The sequence below is a fragment of the Thalassophryne amazonica genome, chromosome 23 (genome assembly GCF_902500255.1).
Source record: "Thalassophryne amazonica chromosome 23, fThaAma1.1, whole genome shotgun sequence".
NCBI classification, from domain to species: Eukaryota; Metazoa; Chordata; class Actinopteri; order Batrachoidiformes; family Batrachoididae; genus Thalassophryne; species Thalassophryne amazonica.
The window spans coordinates 24501419-24518495 of NC_047125.1; the positions used below are offsets into that span (position 1 = coordinate 24501419).

Consider the following 17077-nt stretch of genomic DNA (forward strand, 5'->3'; position numbering starts at 1 on the left):
GCACAATGCCGTTTAACATGATGTCTCCAAAACAATATGTGCAGTCGTCTTGTAATTCTTGTGTTCTTTAAGTTGTTTTTATTTGTTGTTGCTCTAGTTGTAGTAAACGGAATATCTTTGGGTCATGGCCGATATGAGCCTTTCATGAACGTATCCGTTGTTATTGGAGCCCATATGAAAACTTGTATCACATCCAGTCACACGTTCTATCCATTCTTTGATTCCAGTTTTACTTTTCCCATTTTGTTCCATATTTGCCCAAATAGTTGGCAGTTTAAATTCTTAGCTGGGCGAAGTGCTGGGACGACCACAAAGTCTCCACTCTTCATGATGAAGACAAACTATGTGCGAGTTGAACCACATGCTGTTAGTAATTTTCGATCATTTATCCAGCATCTGTTAACCATCCAGCACTTACAAATTACTTTATTTATTTTATAGCATCAGTGTTAACCAGAAATAGCAGAGTTTGTCCTCATATGTACTTTTAACTCAGCGAGTTACAAGACGATAGCATTTATTGTTTTTGAGTTATTGCTTATAGTGTTCCAACTATAGGGGGATCACACTCCTCAGCCTCCCCGGTGAGGTCTATTTCAGAGTACTGGAGAGGAGAATTCGACCGATGGTCGAACCTCGGATTCAGGAGGAGCAGTGTGGTTTTCGTCCTGGTCGCGGCACACTGGACCAGCTCTACACGCTCCATCGGGTGCTCGAGGGTTCATGGGAGTGCGCCCAACCAATCCACATGTGTTTTGTGGATCTGGAGAAGGCGTTCGACCGTGTCCCTCGGGGCACCCTGTGGGGAGTGCTCCAGGAGTACGGCTAAGGGCTATCCAGTCCCTGTACGACCGCAGCAGGAGCTTGGTTCGCATTGCCGGGAGTAAGTCAAACCTGTTTCCAGTGCACATTGGCCTCCGCCAGGGCTGTCCTTTGTCACCGGTTCTGTTCATTATTTTTATGGACAGAATTTCTAGGCGCAGCCAGGGTGTGGAGGGGGTCTGGTTTGGGAACCACAGAACCTCGTCTCTGCTGTTTGCAGACGATGTGGTTCTGTTGGCTTCGTCAAATCAGGACCTTCAGTGTGCACTGGGGCGGTTTGCAGCCGAGTGTGAAGCGTCCGGGATGAAAATCAGCACCTCCAAATCCGAGGCCATGGTTCTCGACCGGAAAAAGGTGCTTTGCCCTCTTCAGGTCGGTGGAGTGTCCTTGCCTCAAGTGGAGGAGTTTAAGTATCTCTGGGTCTTGTTCACGAGTGAGGGACGGATGGAGCGTGAGATCGATAGACGGATCGGTGCAGCATCTGCAGTGATGCGGTCGCTGTATCGGACTGTCGTGGTGAAGAGAGAGCTGAGTAGGGGGGCAAAGCTCTCGATTTACCGATCGATCTACGTTCCGATCCTCACCTATGGTCATGAGATTTGGCTCATGACCGAAAGAACGAGATCGCGAGTACAAGTGGCCGAGATGAGTTTTCTCTGCAGGGTGGCTGGGCGCTCCCTTAGAGATAGGGTGAGGAGCTCGGTCACTCGGGAGGCGCTCGGAGTCTAGCCGCTGCTCCTCCACGTCGAAAGGAGTCAGTTGAGGTGGCTCAGGCATCTTTTCCGGATGCCCCCTGGACGCCTCGCTGGAGAGGTGTTCCGGGCACGTCCCATTGGGAGGAGGCCCCGGGGAAGACCCAGGACACGCTGGAGGGACTACATCTCTCGGCTGGCTTGGGAACGCCTTGGGGTTCCCCTGGAGGAGCTGGGGGAGGTGTGTGTGGATCGGGAGGTCTGGGCGGCTTTGCTTGAGCTGCTGCCCCTGTGACCCGACTCCGGATAAAGCGGAAGAAAATGGATGGATGGATGGAGTTATTGCTTACACACATCCGCTCAGCTACATTTTTGTAGATGAGCAGTTAACAGCTCAGGGAAAAGCAACCATGCTTCTGCTAAATATCATAGATCTGTCTACTATCTGCTGGACATGTCTGGGCTTGTCACAGGGAGTAAACACACCACATGTGTGATTTAAATTAGGAGCAGGTGTGTTCAAAGCTTGAAAAGAGCTGAAATACATCATTCATCATAATCTTGTCCTGCTATTAACTGTGTGTTTGCTTTCCCACTTTGCCCTCAGGATATGCCTAGTTCAGTTTCGTTACGTCGGAAAGAGGAACATTGGCCGGTAAGTTTGTGAAATCCAACACCAATAGAAACCTATCAAATCCTGCGTCATCTGACTTGGAATGTTTGAGGAAATGTTGAAGATTTGTGTAGTTTCTAATACAATATTTTATACAAAACGACTGCATTGCTTGACTCACTCTTTCTCTTGTGGATGCTTATAGGAATCAGGAGGTGTGCATGCCGAAGCTGTTCTCCTCAGACAGGAAGTCTCAGACGATGCCCGCCATGCGCTGCAACCGAGCCAGCCTTGTGCAAACAAAGATCCATCAGTTCAGCACCATGGAAGCATCACTTACTCTCAACATGGGTAACCACGCCCAGATCACATCTCAAATAATAAACAATAACCTGATAAGAAGTAACATCCCAATCTCCTTTAATAAAGCCCAAAGTCTTGTTTTAAAAGTGGAACTTTTTGAGAGTTTTGTGAGAACTTGACGACACTGTGTAAAAATTTTCTCTCACAGTTGGACCTTTGTCTTCTTCAGAGCTGGAGAAAACCACCATTATTATCTCCTGCCGGTCATACAGATATGGAAGTGCAGTGCGTCCGTTTGTCATCTACACTTTCTTGTGCACGTTATAACTTTAACAAAATTAAGCGGATTTCCACCAAATTTGAATTGGACATCCCAAATAAGTGCATCTTAGAGGAGTTTGAATTTGAGCCTGGCTGGATTTCACCAAGACCCTCTAAGGACCTCCCACTTTACTGAACAGAGTGGTTGTCCCCTGGTAGCAAAATATCATATCCCAACCCGAATCTCTTAACCACAATCGATAAATAAATATTTGATGTATATACAGTGAGGAAAATAAGTATTTGAACACCCTGCGGTTTTGCAAGTTCTCCCACTTAGAAATCATGGAGGGGTCTGAAATTTTCGTCTTAGGTGCATGTCCACTGTGAGAGACATAATCTAAAAAAAAAAAAAAATCCGGAAATCACAATGTATGATTTTTTTAAATAATTTATTTGTATGTTACTGTTGCAAATAAGTATTTGAACACCTGTGAAAATCAATGTTAATATTTGGTACAGTAGCCTTTGTTTGCAATTACAGAGGTCAGACGTTTCCTGTTGTTTTTCACCAGGTTTGCACACACTGCAGCAGGGATTTTGGTCCACTCCTCCATACAGATCTTCTCTAGATCTTTCAGGTTTGGAGTTTCAGCTTCCTCCAAAGATTTTCTATTGAGTTCAGGCCTGGAGACTGGCCAGGCCACTCCAGGACCTTGAAATGCTTCTTACGGAGCCCCTCCTTAGTTGCCCTGGCTGTGTGTTTGGGGTCATTATCATGCTGGAAGACCCAGCCATGACCTGTCTTCAATGCTCTTACTGAGGGAAGGACGTTGTTTGCCAAAATCTCGCAATACATGACCCCATCCATCCTCCCTTCAGTACGGTGCAGTTGTCCTGTCCCCTTTGCAGAAGAACACCCCCAGAGTATGATGTTTCCACTCCCATGCTTCACGGTTGGGATGGCTTTCTTGGGGTTGTTCTCATCCTCTAAACATGGTAAGTGGAGTTAATTCCAAAAAGCTCTATTCTGGTCTCATCTGACCACATGATCTTCTCCCATGCCTCCTCTGGATCATCCAGATGGTCACTGGTGAACTTCAAACGGGCCTGGACATGTGCTGGCTTGAGCAGGGGGACCTCGCTACCCTGCAGGATTTTAAACCATGACAGCATCATGTCTTACTAATGTAATCTTTGTGACTGTGGTCCCAGCTCTCTTCAGGTCATTGACCAGGTCCTCCTGTGTAGTTCTGAGCTTTCTCAGAATCATCTTTACCCCACAAAGTGAGATCTTGCATGGAATCCAAGACCGAGGGAGATTGACAGTCATCTTGTGTTTCTTCCACTTTCTAATAAATAATCATAACAGTTGTTGTCTTCTACCAAGCTGCTGGCCTGTTGTCCTGTAGTCCATCCCAGCCTTGTGCAGGTCTACAGTTTTGTCCCTGGTGTCCTTAGACAGCTCTTTGGTCTTGGCTATGGTGGACAGGTTGGAGTGTGATTGATTGAGTGTGTGAACAGGTGTCTTTTATACAGGTAACAAGTTCAAACAGGTGCATTTAATACAGGTAAAGAGTGCAGAATAAGAGGGCTTCTTAAAGAAAAATTAACAGGTCTGTGAGAGCCAGAATTCTTGCTGGTTGGTAGGGGGTCAAATACTCATTTGCAGCAGTAACATACAAATAAATTCTTAAAAAATCATACATTGTGATTTCCGGATTTTTTTTTTTTTTAGATTGTCTCTCACAGTGGACATGAACGTAAGATGAAAATTTCAGACCCCTCCATGATTTCTAAGTGGGAGAACTTGCAAAATCGCAGGGTGTTCAAATACATATTTTCCTCACTGTAACTTGTAAACATTTTGAAAGCAGAAATGTAAATAGGTTTGCAACACAGTGAGTTGTTTTTAATTTGAAAAACAGTGTTGGCGAAGCAAAAGGCATGTTTTATTTTGTAATATAGCTTCCAAAGTTGTCAAGCCAACGATAATCCAATTGACTGCCATGATACAAACTACCTGTGGTGGGATGCTCAGCACACGAGTGTGTGTTCCTTATTATTTCTTTATAATATGTTGCTTATTGTTGGGAACCTGGCGACAAGGGAAGTTGTAGAATATACAGGCAAAAATCCTGAATCAACAATTTGAAATGTTCAAATATTATTATTCCAACAAATTATTTTAAATCAACAGATCAGTTATCTTTTTTTTTTTTTTTTTACTGCTTTATTTGTGAGATTTTGTGTGGATAAGATTATTTGGACGTCATAATTCAAAGAGATATGATTTGATTTGGACCAAACTTTGACAGAATCTTTGACAGTTAGTCAACATCAAGGTTATAACTAACTGAAACACTCTAAAGCTAATACGGAGTAAATACGGTGGAAGCATTTTGTGTTATTCAAGGATAACGTGGTTCAGTTTTGAGTTAATCACATGTCTAGGCCACGCAAAAACGTTTTGAAACAACGTCAAAAATTATGACAAATGAGAATTGTTGTCATTGGACAGGTTAAACTATAGATTGGCCAGTTACATAGAACTGTAACATTGATGTCTTTAAACAAAAAGATAGTTTGCATCTAGTGTCCTTATGTTGTAAAATAACATGCCTAAGACTTTTGCACCAATTGTAATATATTGAATGTGATTGAAGACAATGTATACATGCAACAATTGTGGACAGTAGATGCACACAAAGACTCAATAGCTTGAAAGTGTGCAGCATTGAAGGTCCTAAGACATTTTTAAAAGTTCTGAACATATTGTTTACATTATTATTGCAAACAATGTCAGTATGAGATAAGGTTTGTATAAATGGTTTCCCTCCATCGGTCAACACAGTCGTGTTTGTCCAAAGGCAAGATATCTCAAAACGTGCTGCATGGATGTTGTCAGAAAGACGTTATTGGATCGGGAAAGACCAGGTTACCTTTTGATGATGATCCGGATCTTCTTTTTCTTTCTTCTTTTTTTTTGACTTCTCCTTTTATCTAGCTTTGTCACATTGTTGCCTTATAAGTCTTCTTTGGTTTTTGTGCAGTGAGACAGACATTTGACGTCTGTCCCACTAACTACAATATCAACAAGAATATGTGGAGTGTAAAGTGTTGCCATCACATTCAAGTTGTATTGTTCTCAGAGCTCCAGAGACTCCCAGTAAATTTTCAGGACACCAGCCTGTTTGCTCTTTTAAATTATTTATATTTTTTTAGTCACAGCCAGTAAACGTATTGTACAGGCAAAAGCTGTGGTGCCCAGCTTTGTTGATGCATCTTAGTAAAACTCCTGTGCAGACTACGACATGTAGTTTTTCTTGACATGTTTTCCAGGAACTGGACCGTCAGAAGCGGAGATTCATCATCAGGCTCTGCTGGAAGGCAGCATTTCCACTGAGGTGTGCCTGAGTGTCCTGGATGTCCTTTCTCTTTTCACACAGTGCTTAAAAGTGAGCAAACACACCAGCCGCTGCAGTTTGGGGTGTGAATGTGAACTCAAATATTGACCCTTAGTTTTTTGTAGACACACACAACAGTGAAATGGAGAGATGGTTTTGTTGTCCGATAAGATGAAGTTTATTGAGAACTTCCAGTGTCACTTGCACATAGATTAAAAAAATACATCGTGCAGAATATGTATCCATACATAGGTTTGTGTGCGTATGTATATATAGTGCGTGTGTGTAATAAATAGAAAAATATGTAAGTATATTTATGTTTGTGTGTCAGACGCAGCTGCTGGACAGCGACGGTCATAATGCCCTCATGAAGAAGGTGTTCGATATTTACCTGACCTTCCTGAAAGTCGGCCAATCAGAAGCTGCCCTCAGACACATATTCGCTGCCCTCAGAGCATTCATTAACAAAGTAAGTTGACAGACCTGCATGTGCACACTAGCATGCTAAAAAGGTGCAGGTTGTATGTGAGGAACGCCAAACCCAGTGACGATGGAATGACTCGCCCGCTGTTCTCCATTTTGATCCCGCTCCCACTCTGCAACTCTGACCTCTGTGAGCCGCCGTGTCAGTAACTGTCCAAAATTGCTCACTGCAGTGGCGAAGGGTGTTTGTGCAGACAATAACATGTTATCAATACAAGTGGACACTTCATATTTACAGCAGAGTACTTCTGGGAAGACAATCAACTAATTACATTTCAGGGTTCTTTGGGGCACATGTTTGCATATTTATATAGATTTTGAAACTTTCTTGTAGTGATGACTTGAGAATGTTTGGTTGATTTTTATATTTAGGATGCTTGAATATTATGCTAATGCAAACAGGATGATGCCCACAATATATGACATTAAGGGTGCTAATTTGCATAAATGATACAAGTGTGTCCAAATGCTTTGGCGCCTTCTTGTTCCGAACTGCATTTTACCTACGACACTTTTTCACTACTGCTGCTCAGTTGTAGGGAGGTCTAACTTGTTGTTTTGGAAAAAGGAACGGCATGTAAAGAATAAATATTTCTAATTTCCTTGTTTTCCTGGCAGGGCTCCCATCGTCTGAGTGACTATAAACACATCCTGGTGTGCTGTGGACAGATTCCCACATTCACAGTTTAACTGCTTTCTCTCAGGCACATGTATTTTTAGCTTTAGAAGACCAGTATCTGGATCTGTGTTGTGATGTTCCTCAGAGACGTGTGTCTGTGTGTGCGCGCACCCATTCACGTGAAGGGTTTTTGGTTGACATTAGTCATGTTGGAGACGGAGTCTTGTGTCAGGACTCAAGGGGAGAGGGCTGTCCTAGGACGTTTGACTCACAGCAAGAATGCTAAAGATGACACAGAGCAGTTCAAGATTGAACTCGTGCCCCAGCTGCTGCTTTGATTTTCTTTGGCTGTGAATGTGAGAATCAGTCATGCTTGCCAAATACAGGACAAAATAACCCGTGTTGTCAAAACATGTTTAAGATAATGAATTGGATCTGCGCCCTGTCCGTGCTTTGATCTAATGATGTTGGTCTGATGCTAGAAGTCCCATTTTTTTATGGGAGTGCATGACAAAATGTTACAATCCTCACTTTTACCTCGGCGGGGGTGGGGGGTGAGGAACTGGAGCATTCTCACGGTCTTGTCCCATGGCGGAACTGTCATCATGTTTGAATTTGTTTTTCAAACATGTTGACATTTCTCAAAGTTTGCAATATTAGGAAATGGTTTCTCAGATTGCAAAAGACGGAGAACCACACTCTACCTTTTCTGGGTCATGCTCAAAAACTTGCCAGTCACACTTTGTACGTTCCTCAGCGTGTTGTATTACAGATCCACACACAAGCTCACGTTTATGGGCAACCATCATCTTCACACAGCAGTTTGTCCCTCTTATAGACGTTGACCTTCCTTTATTTTACTGTACCTAGTCCCAAAGTGGAAAAAAAAAATCCATTTTAAATAGTATTACTCGTAAATATAAACTTTGTGTTTCATAAATGGAAACGTCATTTTATTAAATATCAAACTTTAAAGGGCTGTGGCACATGTCCTGATCACACCTTTTCTTGTGATCCGTTGTACTCATACTTATTGCTCGTGACAAGAAAATGTGAAGGAGCATGAATTGGTGTCACCAAAGGAGAAGAAGTGTGACTGGACAAAACAAAATTGTGTCTGCCAGTGACATAATGCCCTCCGCAGTAGGTTTGGGTTTTGAATACCAGTTCCTGTTAAGAATCGTTAAGAAATGATTCGATCACCGACATCAATAGCCTTTTTGCATAACAACTCCCTTATCGGTCCTTCAGTTTGGAGTGACTGTTGTTTTTGAGGGTGTGTATCAGGGAAATGATCATTTCTCTACGTTTATTGTGGGTCTGCTTGAAGCAATGAGGCAACAAAGCAGTGCTGCAACCCGCTGCTTCGCTGGTTGTCTGCTTCGCTGTTTTTCAGAAGGGGCAGGTCTGCAATTTCTACATTAACTCGCTCTCAAAGCCATTTAAAGATGTCAAATGTGAGTCACTTTTGTGCGGAGTTTTACGCGATGATTCTCTGACATTAGCTGCACCTGCTTCGCCAGTGCATAAACTGAAGTTTTCCATCAGGTAAAAGAAATAATAATGATGATGATAATGATATCCTCTGTTCTCTGGGACTTGACAGCTCCAAACGCTGCACCAATCTCTCCGAGTATAGTTGGAAAGATATTTTTTTTTCTTTTTCCGAATGAATAACTTCAAAGCGAATTGCTGTTTTAAATCAAATGACACCTCTTTCCAAACGTTGTAATACAAACAATAAGCTATAACCGACCAAACCTTTTTTTTTTTCTTCCAAAATGAGATGTCCTCCGTTCTTCATGAGTTACATTGATGTTGACATGCAGCGCACCTGGCTGCAAGAGCTCAGCTCAGAGGCTGGGGAGTTACATTTGTCTCATTAATATCTGAAAGGAAATGCTTTTGACAAAAACTACAGATTTTATTTTTATTTATGTCCAGAGATCAAGGATCCAGTAACCAATTTCATATTTATTTACTTTAAGTCTCAATAAAATGGAAAACCTGTAAAGCCTATTTTTAGTACACAAAAAATTTACAAGAGGTATTGATAATATGCATATGTCACGGACATGAATGAGCGAAGCTCATCAGCATCTCACCATGTCGTTTAGGTCCTTCAGACTTTATTTTGAGTAAATGCTTTATCAGAGCATTAGCATAGCAAAAACCTTTGCGCTTCTGGGGGGCTCTGCACCCCATACTCCCCACCTTTTTAAGCATTATTCTTTTTTGCTTTTCAGCTGATCCCCCAATTACAGCTCTGTTAACTGCCTTCCACTTTAAGCATTTTTTTATGTAGATTTAAATTAATATTCAAGCTTTTCAGCTAGTTGACAGTAGGGCTGTACAATATGGCCAAATTATCATATCTCAATATTGTCATATAAATTGTTGTGTAAATGTTACCTATATACATGTTGTCCATATTCTTGAGCCGCTTAGGTGGGTAGGGAGAGTTCCCATGGGATTAAAAAAAAAAAGCTTTTGAACCTACCATCCCTGGTTCTCAAGACCAGGCACCAGTGGCTCAACTGTCTCTCTCTTTTTTTTTTTTTCTTTAAAGATATTTAGGTGTACCTTAGTAAGCACTAGTAGAGTTCCACCTTAGATTTGGAATGTATAATAGAAGATATACCTTACTGAATTTTCATATCAATATGATATACGATATGACTATGATTTGACGCAAAGTGCAGCAACAGTGAAAATTAAACATTCTTAAACAAAACAGTAATAAAACCACACTCCATTTTGCACTCATCATAAGGTTAGGATACTGTGCCCTTCAATAGTATTGGAACACTTGGAATTTCACACATTTTAATTTGGTTATGCCATTTTAAATACAAGAAAAACAAAAAGAATAAAAATTTATAAAATCTTCTTCAAACTGAAAGCAAATCTCTAAAATTTGATAAAACCTGTCAGTAATAATCAGTTTTATTGCCAGTTTTCTTTAGACAAGTCAGAGGATTGAAACCTGATAAGTGATAAGAATGATAAATAATAAGAATGGTGACAAAGGTCAGTTTCAGTTTGTGCAGGGGTCAAAAGTCAAAGTTGCTCCATTAATCTTGCTCCAGCTGTATTTCTGCTGAATTTGGTGCTTGTATCACCAATTGAAGGATTGTTTCAGTTATCTGCTGCACGAATAAGCCAACAGAGAACCATGTGTTGTCTGTTAGTTTAAACATGTTTGCACTCTTAAACAGCTAACAGACAGACATGGCAACCTGAATTAAAGGAGAAATGCTGCTTTTAACAACCTGGACCTCATTTCTGGCATAAAATACAGTTGTTTACTAACCAATATAAGTTTGGTGTGATTAGAAGTCCATAGTTCAAAGTACGTGTTCAGTTCAAATCTGAAGCAAACATTTTTCTTCTTCTACTAAGGTGGATTAGAACTTTTTGTGGTACACAGCACCAACTAATGGACAGGAGGAACCTAGCTGTCAAAGTGAAACTGATTTGAAAATGCAGGTCTTTCAAACAGACGTGTGGTGCCGTGACATGTCAATCATCTGTGTCCAATCAGATTTCAGGAGAGTCCAGTGAAACCCCGGCCTCCGCTGTAGCTCCACCCATGCCAGGAAGTGTTCAACATTTCCTGTTTCACTGTGACTGAGAATTTGGCACTTCCTGTTTGAGTGTGAGCTTGCCACTGAGTTCCCGCGAGATTCCATGGGATCTCGTCTGTCAATCCAGGAAGTGTTTGACATTTGAACATTTACTGTTTTACTGTGGACTTGAATTTTTGGTACTTCCTGTTTAGGATGCCCTGTACAATGAGTGAGCTTCGCGCCTCTGCGCAGCGCTTCACTCATATAAGTGGAATCGATAATGGCATCTATCGATAAAATCTTATCAATACCCTAGTCTACAGCCTCGCCACTAGATAACAAACCTTACATGCTGTAGCTTTAGCAAAAGTGCTAATCGTGGTTCGTGTTAAGATGAGCATTCACGTTGACTGACCAGAGTGCTAGCATACGCAGATCATGCTAAATGCAGTTGATGCTAATTGCGCCTGTAATGATTGCATTGACTATGGTTAGCATGAACTGCAAATAGCATCAACCATAGACTGTATCTATCCTGGACAAAGTCTGCGTGATGTCACATACAGGTTTTCTGTCGAAATGAACTCATTAATGCTTAAAGGGACGGGGCGGGGGCGGTTCAGTGTATGATGAAAAAAGCCTTAACACGCCTTCTTTTCGAGTCTGAGCCACCAGCTAACAGACTAGCTTTGGTTCAGGTGTTTATTAAATCATATTTTTGGGGACAGCACGGTGGTTCTCTTCATGATTTACTTTAGTGTGGACATTAAAAATTATGAGCCACTTATTTTCTCAGGAATTGTGCAGTAACAATTCAGGTTACCAACAGCTGCTAAAAGTGCAAACACTCGGCACAGATACTAGAGCAGGGACGTCTTAGAAGATGATTCACCACACAAAAATCCAGATTATTCCAGGTGTTTATAATAAAATACTCCCAGGCAAACAGACACAGCTTCCACAGCAGTGAGCGGCTGTGCATCGAACGGACTCTGGTCGGATGCTACGAGAGGAGTCAGCGCAACCACGCCACCAATTATACAGAACTTTATGCCTTAAAATGTCTTGAACTTTCTTTTTGTGAAGTTAAGGGAAAAAGAATTCACCGTCATGGAGGAGGAAACTACCCAAGACGATTATTTTTTTGTACCAGTGTGACTCTGACATGCTAACACCCTGTCGTTTCAGTTCCCGTCGGTGCTGTTTAAAGGCCGTGTGACGGTGTGCGAGGCTCTGTGCTGCGAAGTGCTCAAATGCTGCGTCTCCAAGCTGGGCTCGCTCCGAGCTGAGGCATCGGCGCTGCTCTACCTGCTGATGAGGAACAACTATGAGTACACCAAGAGGAAGACATTCCTGCGTACACACCTACAGGTACTGTGTGTGTGTGTGTGGGAGTGTTTCGTGACAAGCATTCACACAGACACACCTCAGAGCACTTCAGCTATTATTATTGGCATACGAAGAATGTGCACAAGACCAGAATGCCGTCCAGCTTCTCATTTATTCAACTGAGAGCTTTTCTTCAGTCCAGAAGGTCGTGAATTCAGTCATATGATGCACTTTAATGAAAATTTATTTATGCAACACAAAGAAATTACAAAAGTGCCAATAAACAAATGATTGTGGAAATGCATAAATATGTAAATGCATCAATAAATGAATAAAGAAATATATGCAGAAATACGCAAATGATGTAGAAATGCAACCATAAATGAAGAAATGTACAAATTTATAAATAAATGTAGAGATGCAGAAATGCATAAAAATAAATAAAGATGCAGAAATGCATCAAAATAAAGAAATACAAATTGCACAAATATGGTAAAAGCCTAAATCAATTTGATTATGCCATATTTTTATGACTAATTGTAATTCTATCTTTACTAATTTATGCTTATGTCATTTTTGGTTGACTGTAGAAAATTCCGTGCGTCTCATTTAATTACATAACTGTTCATCAGCTGCAGGGTATGGGCACAAATTAACAAAAGGGGAATTGATGAAACAAAAAGAAACTAAAATCCTCCCTCTTTCTGAGTGCAACAACAAAAAGCCTCCCACCTTTCTGCAGCTAGAAATAAGGAGCCAGACACCAAGTTTCGTCTCTCTTACATTCACTGAAAAACCGTGTGAAGGACAAAACTTGTTAATCTCTCTTTTGCTTTGTGTGCATCCAGATCATCATTGCAGTGAGCCAGCTGATCTCCGACGTGGCGCTGACTGGCAGCTCATGTTTCCAGGAGTCTCTGTCCATCATCAATAACTTTGCCAATAGTGACAAGGCCATGAAGGTATCGTAGAACATGCTTTACATGTTCAGAGACCCCAAACAAGGTCAACACATACTTTAAAAAAAGAATGTTTGATTGATTTATTTGTAATTATTTTATTTAGTTCTATTATGCTTTACATCCCTGGGGTCCAAACCGTCCAGTGGTTTTTGTCTACTCTGAGGTTATCAAAATTAAATGTTCACATATTAAATAAAGTCATAATACATTTACCTGGCAATCAAAACTAATGAAAAAGAACGAAAGGGATAAGGAAGAACACTTTCTTAATTTTATGTATTTTATTTTTGGGTGGGGTGGAGGTGGCAATAGTTGGGAACCAATGCTTTAGATCATTTGATCCAAGAGAAGATTTCATCGTGAAAACACAGGAAGCCCGTCTTTGTATTTCTCGTCTTCATTTAGTTCAGCCTGTGGATCTTATTTTCTTTCATCTACAGTGTTACGATGTCCGTTTGTAGAATGTGTAAATATTTGAGATGGGTAGTGGCTCCTCTTAACTCGTCTGTTTAAAGTAGGCTTACATTTTGGGTTACAGGCTTTCGAAGGCCCTATGTTAGTACTAGTGTAGTGGTCCAATCATATGCAGCAGATTTAATCAACCTGTAAACAATTAACTAAGCTCTCATTTTTATTGATTTGATTTTTTTTTATTTTTTTTTATTGACTCATTGTCTGCTATGAGCTTCCATAAAGTCATTCAGTGAGCTCAGTGTTTGTTTCTTCTTGTTGTTGTCTACCACCATCACTGGACAGCACCTCCCTGAAAGTTTTGTTTCTCTTTTTGAGTGATTTCATGGCACTTGATCAGTGTGAATTTATTCATTTTAATCTGTGTAAACTGAACTCGTAACTGAACTTGCACAACTCTGGTTATTGTTATGTGGGTGGGGCAGCAACAGCCGCAGTAATGTTGTCAGGGTGTACTCAAGATGAAAGTCCAGGATGGACCTGGCTGAGAACGGTAGCTACGCTTGTGTTGGTAAAATCACAAACCTCCCGACACGGCATTCGTGTCAGTTTAATAATTAACCAAACATCTGGTCCATCTTGTGGAGACGAGTTTCATAGAATGCAGTCATGGATGAGGGACAGTGTTCATCGTTTGAATCATTCATTTGATGGTTTCACTTGCATTTTCCTTATTTTTCTGCCTCATTCTGCATGCACATTTTTACCACAACACTAACAGGACGATCAAATCTTAGCAGGTCCCATGTAAAGTCTTGGCAACTCTGTAAGATGTCATGGTACAAAGTTCTGCCACAACAGTTTCAGACTGTTTTAAAACTGTTGTGAAAAAAAAAAATATATATATATATATATATATATATATATATATTTACAGTGTTGCCATAGTTACTTTGAAAAAGTAATCCAATTACTGATTACTCCTTGAAAAAGTAGCTTAGTTACCTTACTGATTACTTAATTGTAATAGTAACTTAAGTTAGATTACTAGTTACTTTTTTAGTTACTTTCCCCAGCTGCCGACAACAACCCTCTGCCACCTCAACATGACAATACTTGTTTTGCCAAAACTCACTTTAGTCACCCTTTCTTGACTTCAATGAAAATAAATACTTGTTTTATAAAAAGTAAAATAAAGACCTCTTTCTTGACTTCATATTTAACTGTTGACAGCACTGTAAGAGTAAAACTTGCCATTTCTAACCTGCATTGTTTATAAATGTAACTATTAAATTCATTCTAACATTTTTCTAATATTTAAATTCTCTGTAAACATTTTACTTGTCGAAATTATTATAATTATAAGTAGTATTAGTAGTTGTAGTCAACACAAAAGGCTTCAAAACTGGACCTTTAATCTAGGGGTGTTGTGGGGGAGGGGGGCACATCCCTGCCCCACGCCCCCATTCCATCTGGATTCGCCCCTGCTTTGGCGTCTGAGCACAAAGAATGGATAACATTTATTTATGCAGAAAACATGACCGGATTTACAGGTAAGAACGTTTTATTGCGTTTTCACATCATGTGGTCCTCAGAAAGAGTTTAGGTGCATTTGAATGGAAAATACTGTTAGTTGTTGATGCGCCGCGGAGGATCAGCTGTTTTTAATGAGCAGATATGGAGCAGCTCAGCTCAGAATTCTAAGTAAAGGAGAAAAAAAGCATAAAAATATTTTTGTAAAGCTCAGTGCAGGTGTGCTGTTGTCACCGCGCTTTAAGAGGCGAGGACTAGTCGTAACTGTCGCAGAAAACTGTGGATGAAAAGCTCACAGCTCGCTTAAAGTGGGCAGTTCAGTTGAACCCCAACCCCCTGCCCACGGACCAAGTTTAATGCCGCTATCGACCCACAAAGCGAAAATAATAGTAACGCAAGGTGACTTGGAGAAGTAACTTTAATCTGATTACTGATTTGGAAAAATTAACGCGTTAGATTACTCGTTACTAAAAAAAGTGGTCAGATTAGAGTAACGTGTTACCGGCATCACTGTTTGTTTATTTATTTATTTATTTATTTATTTACAAATCCAAAACCCACTATAGTCTTGAAAGAGTCTTAAATCCTGGTGAAACTTCATTCAGTTGGAATGAATTTTCTTACATGTTGAGTTAAAACATAATCAGGCGTGTATATGTTGTTATGTGACTTAAGTCGAATGATATTGTAAAATATTACTATTTTATAAATTGTTTTAAAATCATCTCATAATCTGCATGCATTTTGTTTAAATAAATTGTATTTTTTATTTTAATGTAATTTAATGAATTAATTTTTGTCTGTTTGGAAATTCAGTCCACAACATTCCCCTCAGAGGTGAAAGGTTTGACCAAGCGGATCCGTACGGTGCTGATGGCCACGGCCCAGATGAGAGAGCACGAGAAAGACCCAGAGATGCTGCTGGACCTCCAGTACAGTCTGGCCCGGTCTTATGCCAGTACCCCCGAACTGAGGCGGACCTGGCTGGACAGCATGGCCCGGGCGCACCTCAAGAACGGTGACATGTCTGAGGTATCAATGGGGCGTTTTGCTTTTCGTATGCAGAATATTCTCACCTGTCATACTGGGAACAGAAAGATGACCAGAAGTATTACAAGTTCAAAACACCTCGGGGCTTCAGTTGCAATACAGTCAAGAGTTCGATACAACAAAAATAAGAGTCAGGCAATGATTAAAGGGCATATCTCACTTCAGCCAACTTTATCTTTTAAAAAAGTTTACACCAGATCACAAATCATTACTTCCAGCTCTTTAACTTGTGTGAGTCATTATAAAGCTCATGAAAGTAAAATAAGCCAGACTGCATTTGAAAAATGCACAACAGATTGACTGCCATTTTGAGTCTTTATGTAATGTCACGCACTGACTCTTATCGATTCCAAAAAGGTATAGTTTGGACTATATGTGACTGATTGTTCTGGAATTATGAGGTAAAAACAGCAAAAATGGTGACAAAGGTCAGTTTCAGTTTGTACAGGGGTCAAAACTTAAAGTTGCTCCAATTTTTGTAAAAAAGTGGTGCAAATTATTGGATGAAATAAAAGGATTAATAAATGGAATAGTTTTGACTGTGTTGAATGCTTGGTCTCCAAAGTAAAGGTCAAACAAGTTCGATGTCCATTGGATTCTATGACATGTGACCTATGTTACCCCATAACATGATACCTAAGCATGGCAGATGGTGCAAACTACACCTTTTTGGAATTATTATGATCAGACAAATAATGTGGTATGGGTTTCAACATGATTGGAGCATTTTAAAATTTTGACCCCTGTGTAATTCTTTATTGACCCCTGTAGCTCATTAGAGGTCAGCTCCAGGATGGTTCCATATCTGAAAATAAACATTAGTTAATTTAGAATATGTGCGTCAAATTTGATGCTTTTTATCACAAAATGCACAGTTGTTTTGCTATGCCATCCCAAAAATTGTCCTGCTGGGTGTGAATACTTATGTACTTTTTTCACATTGTCATTATGGGGTATTGTGTGTAGAATTTGCACTGTGAATACTTTCCGGATGCGCTGTACATTATAAATCTAAATGGTTTT

The 17077-nt window shown here is 40.5% G+C and overlaps 1 protein-coding gene across 4 annotated transcripts in view; it reads left to right on the forward strand.

The window, feature by feature from the left end:
- The window catches only part of dock11 (dedicator of cytokinesis 11), a 91811-nt gene that overhangs the window by 56575 nt on the left and 18159 nt on the right, over positions 1-17077 (forward strand). For all 4 annotated transcript variants that reach the window (XM_034165116.1, XM_034165118.1, XM_034165117.1 and 1 more), the window contains 7 exons: positions 2122-2169; positions 2333-2478; positions 6034-6149; positions 6430-6567; positions 11958-12140; positions 12947-13060; positions 15821-16036. In XM_034165116.1, the coding sequence (XP_034021007.1) occupies positions 2122-2169; positions 2333-2478; positions 6034-6149; positions 6430-6567; positions 11958-12140; positions 12947-13060; positions 15821-16036 (961 nt within the window). The remainder of the gene's footprint in view (positions 1-2121; positions 2170-2332; positions 2479-6033; positions 6150-6429; positions 6568-11957; positions 12141-12946; positions 13061-15820; positions 16037-17077) is intronic.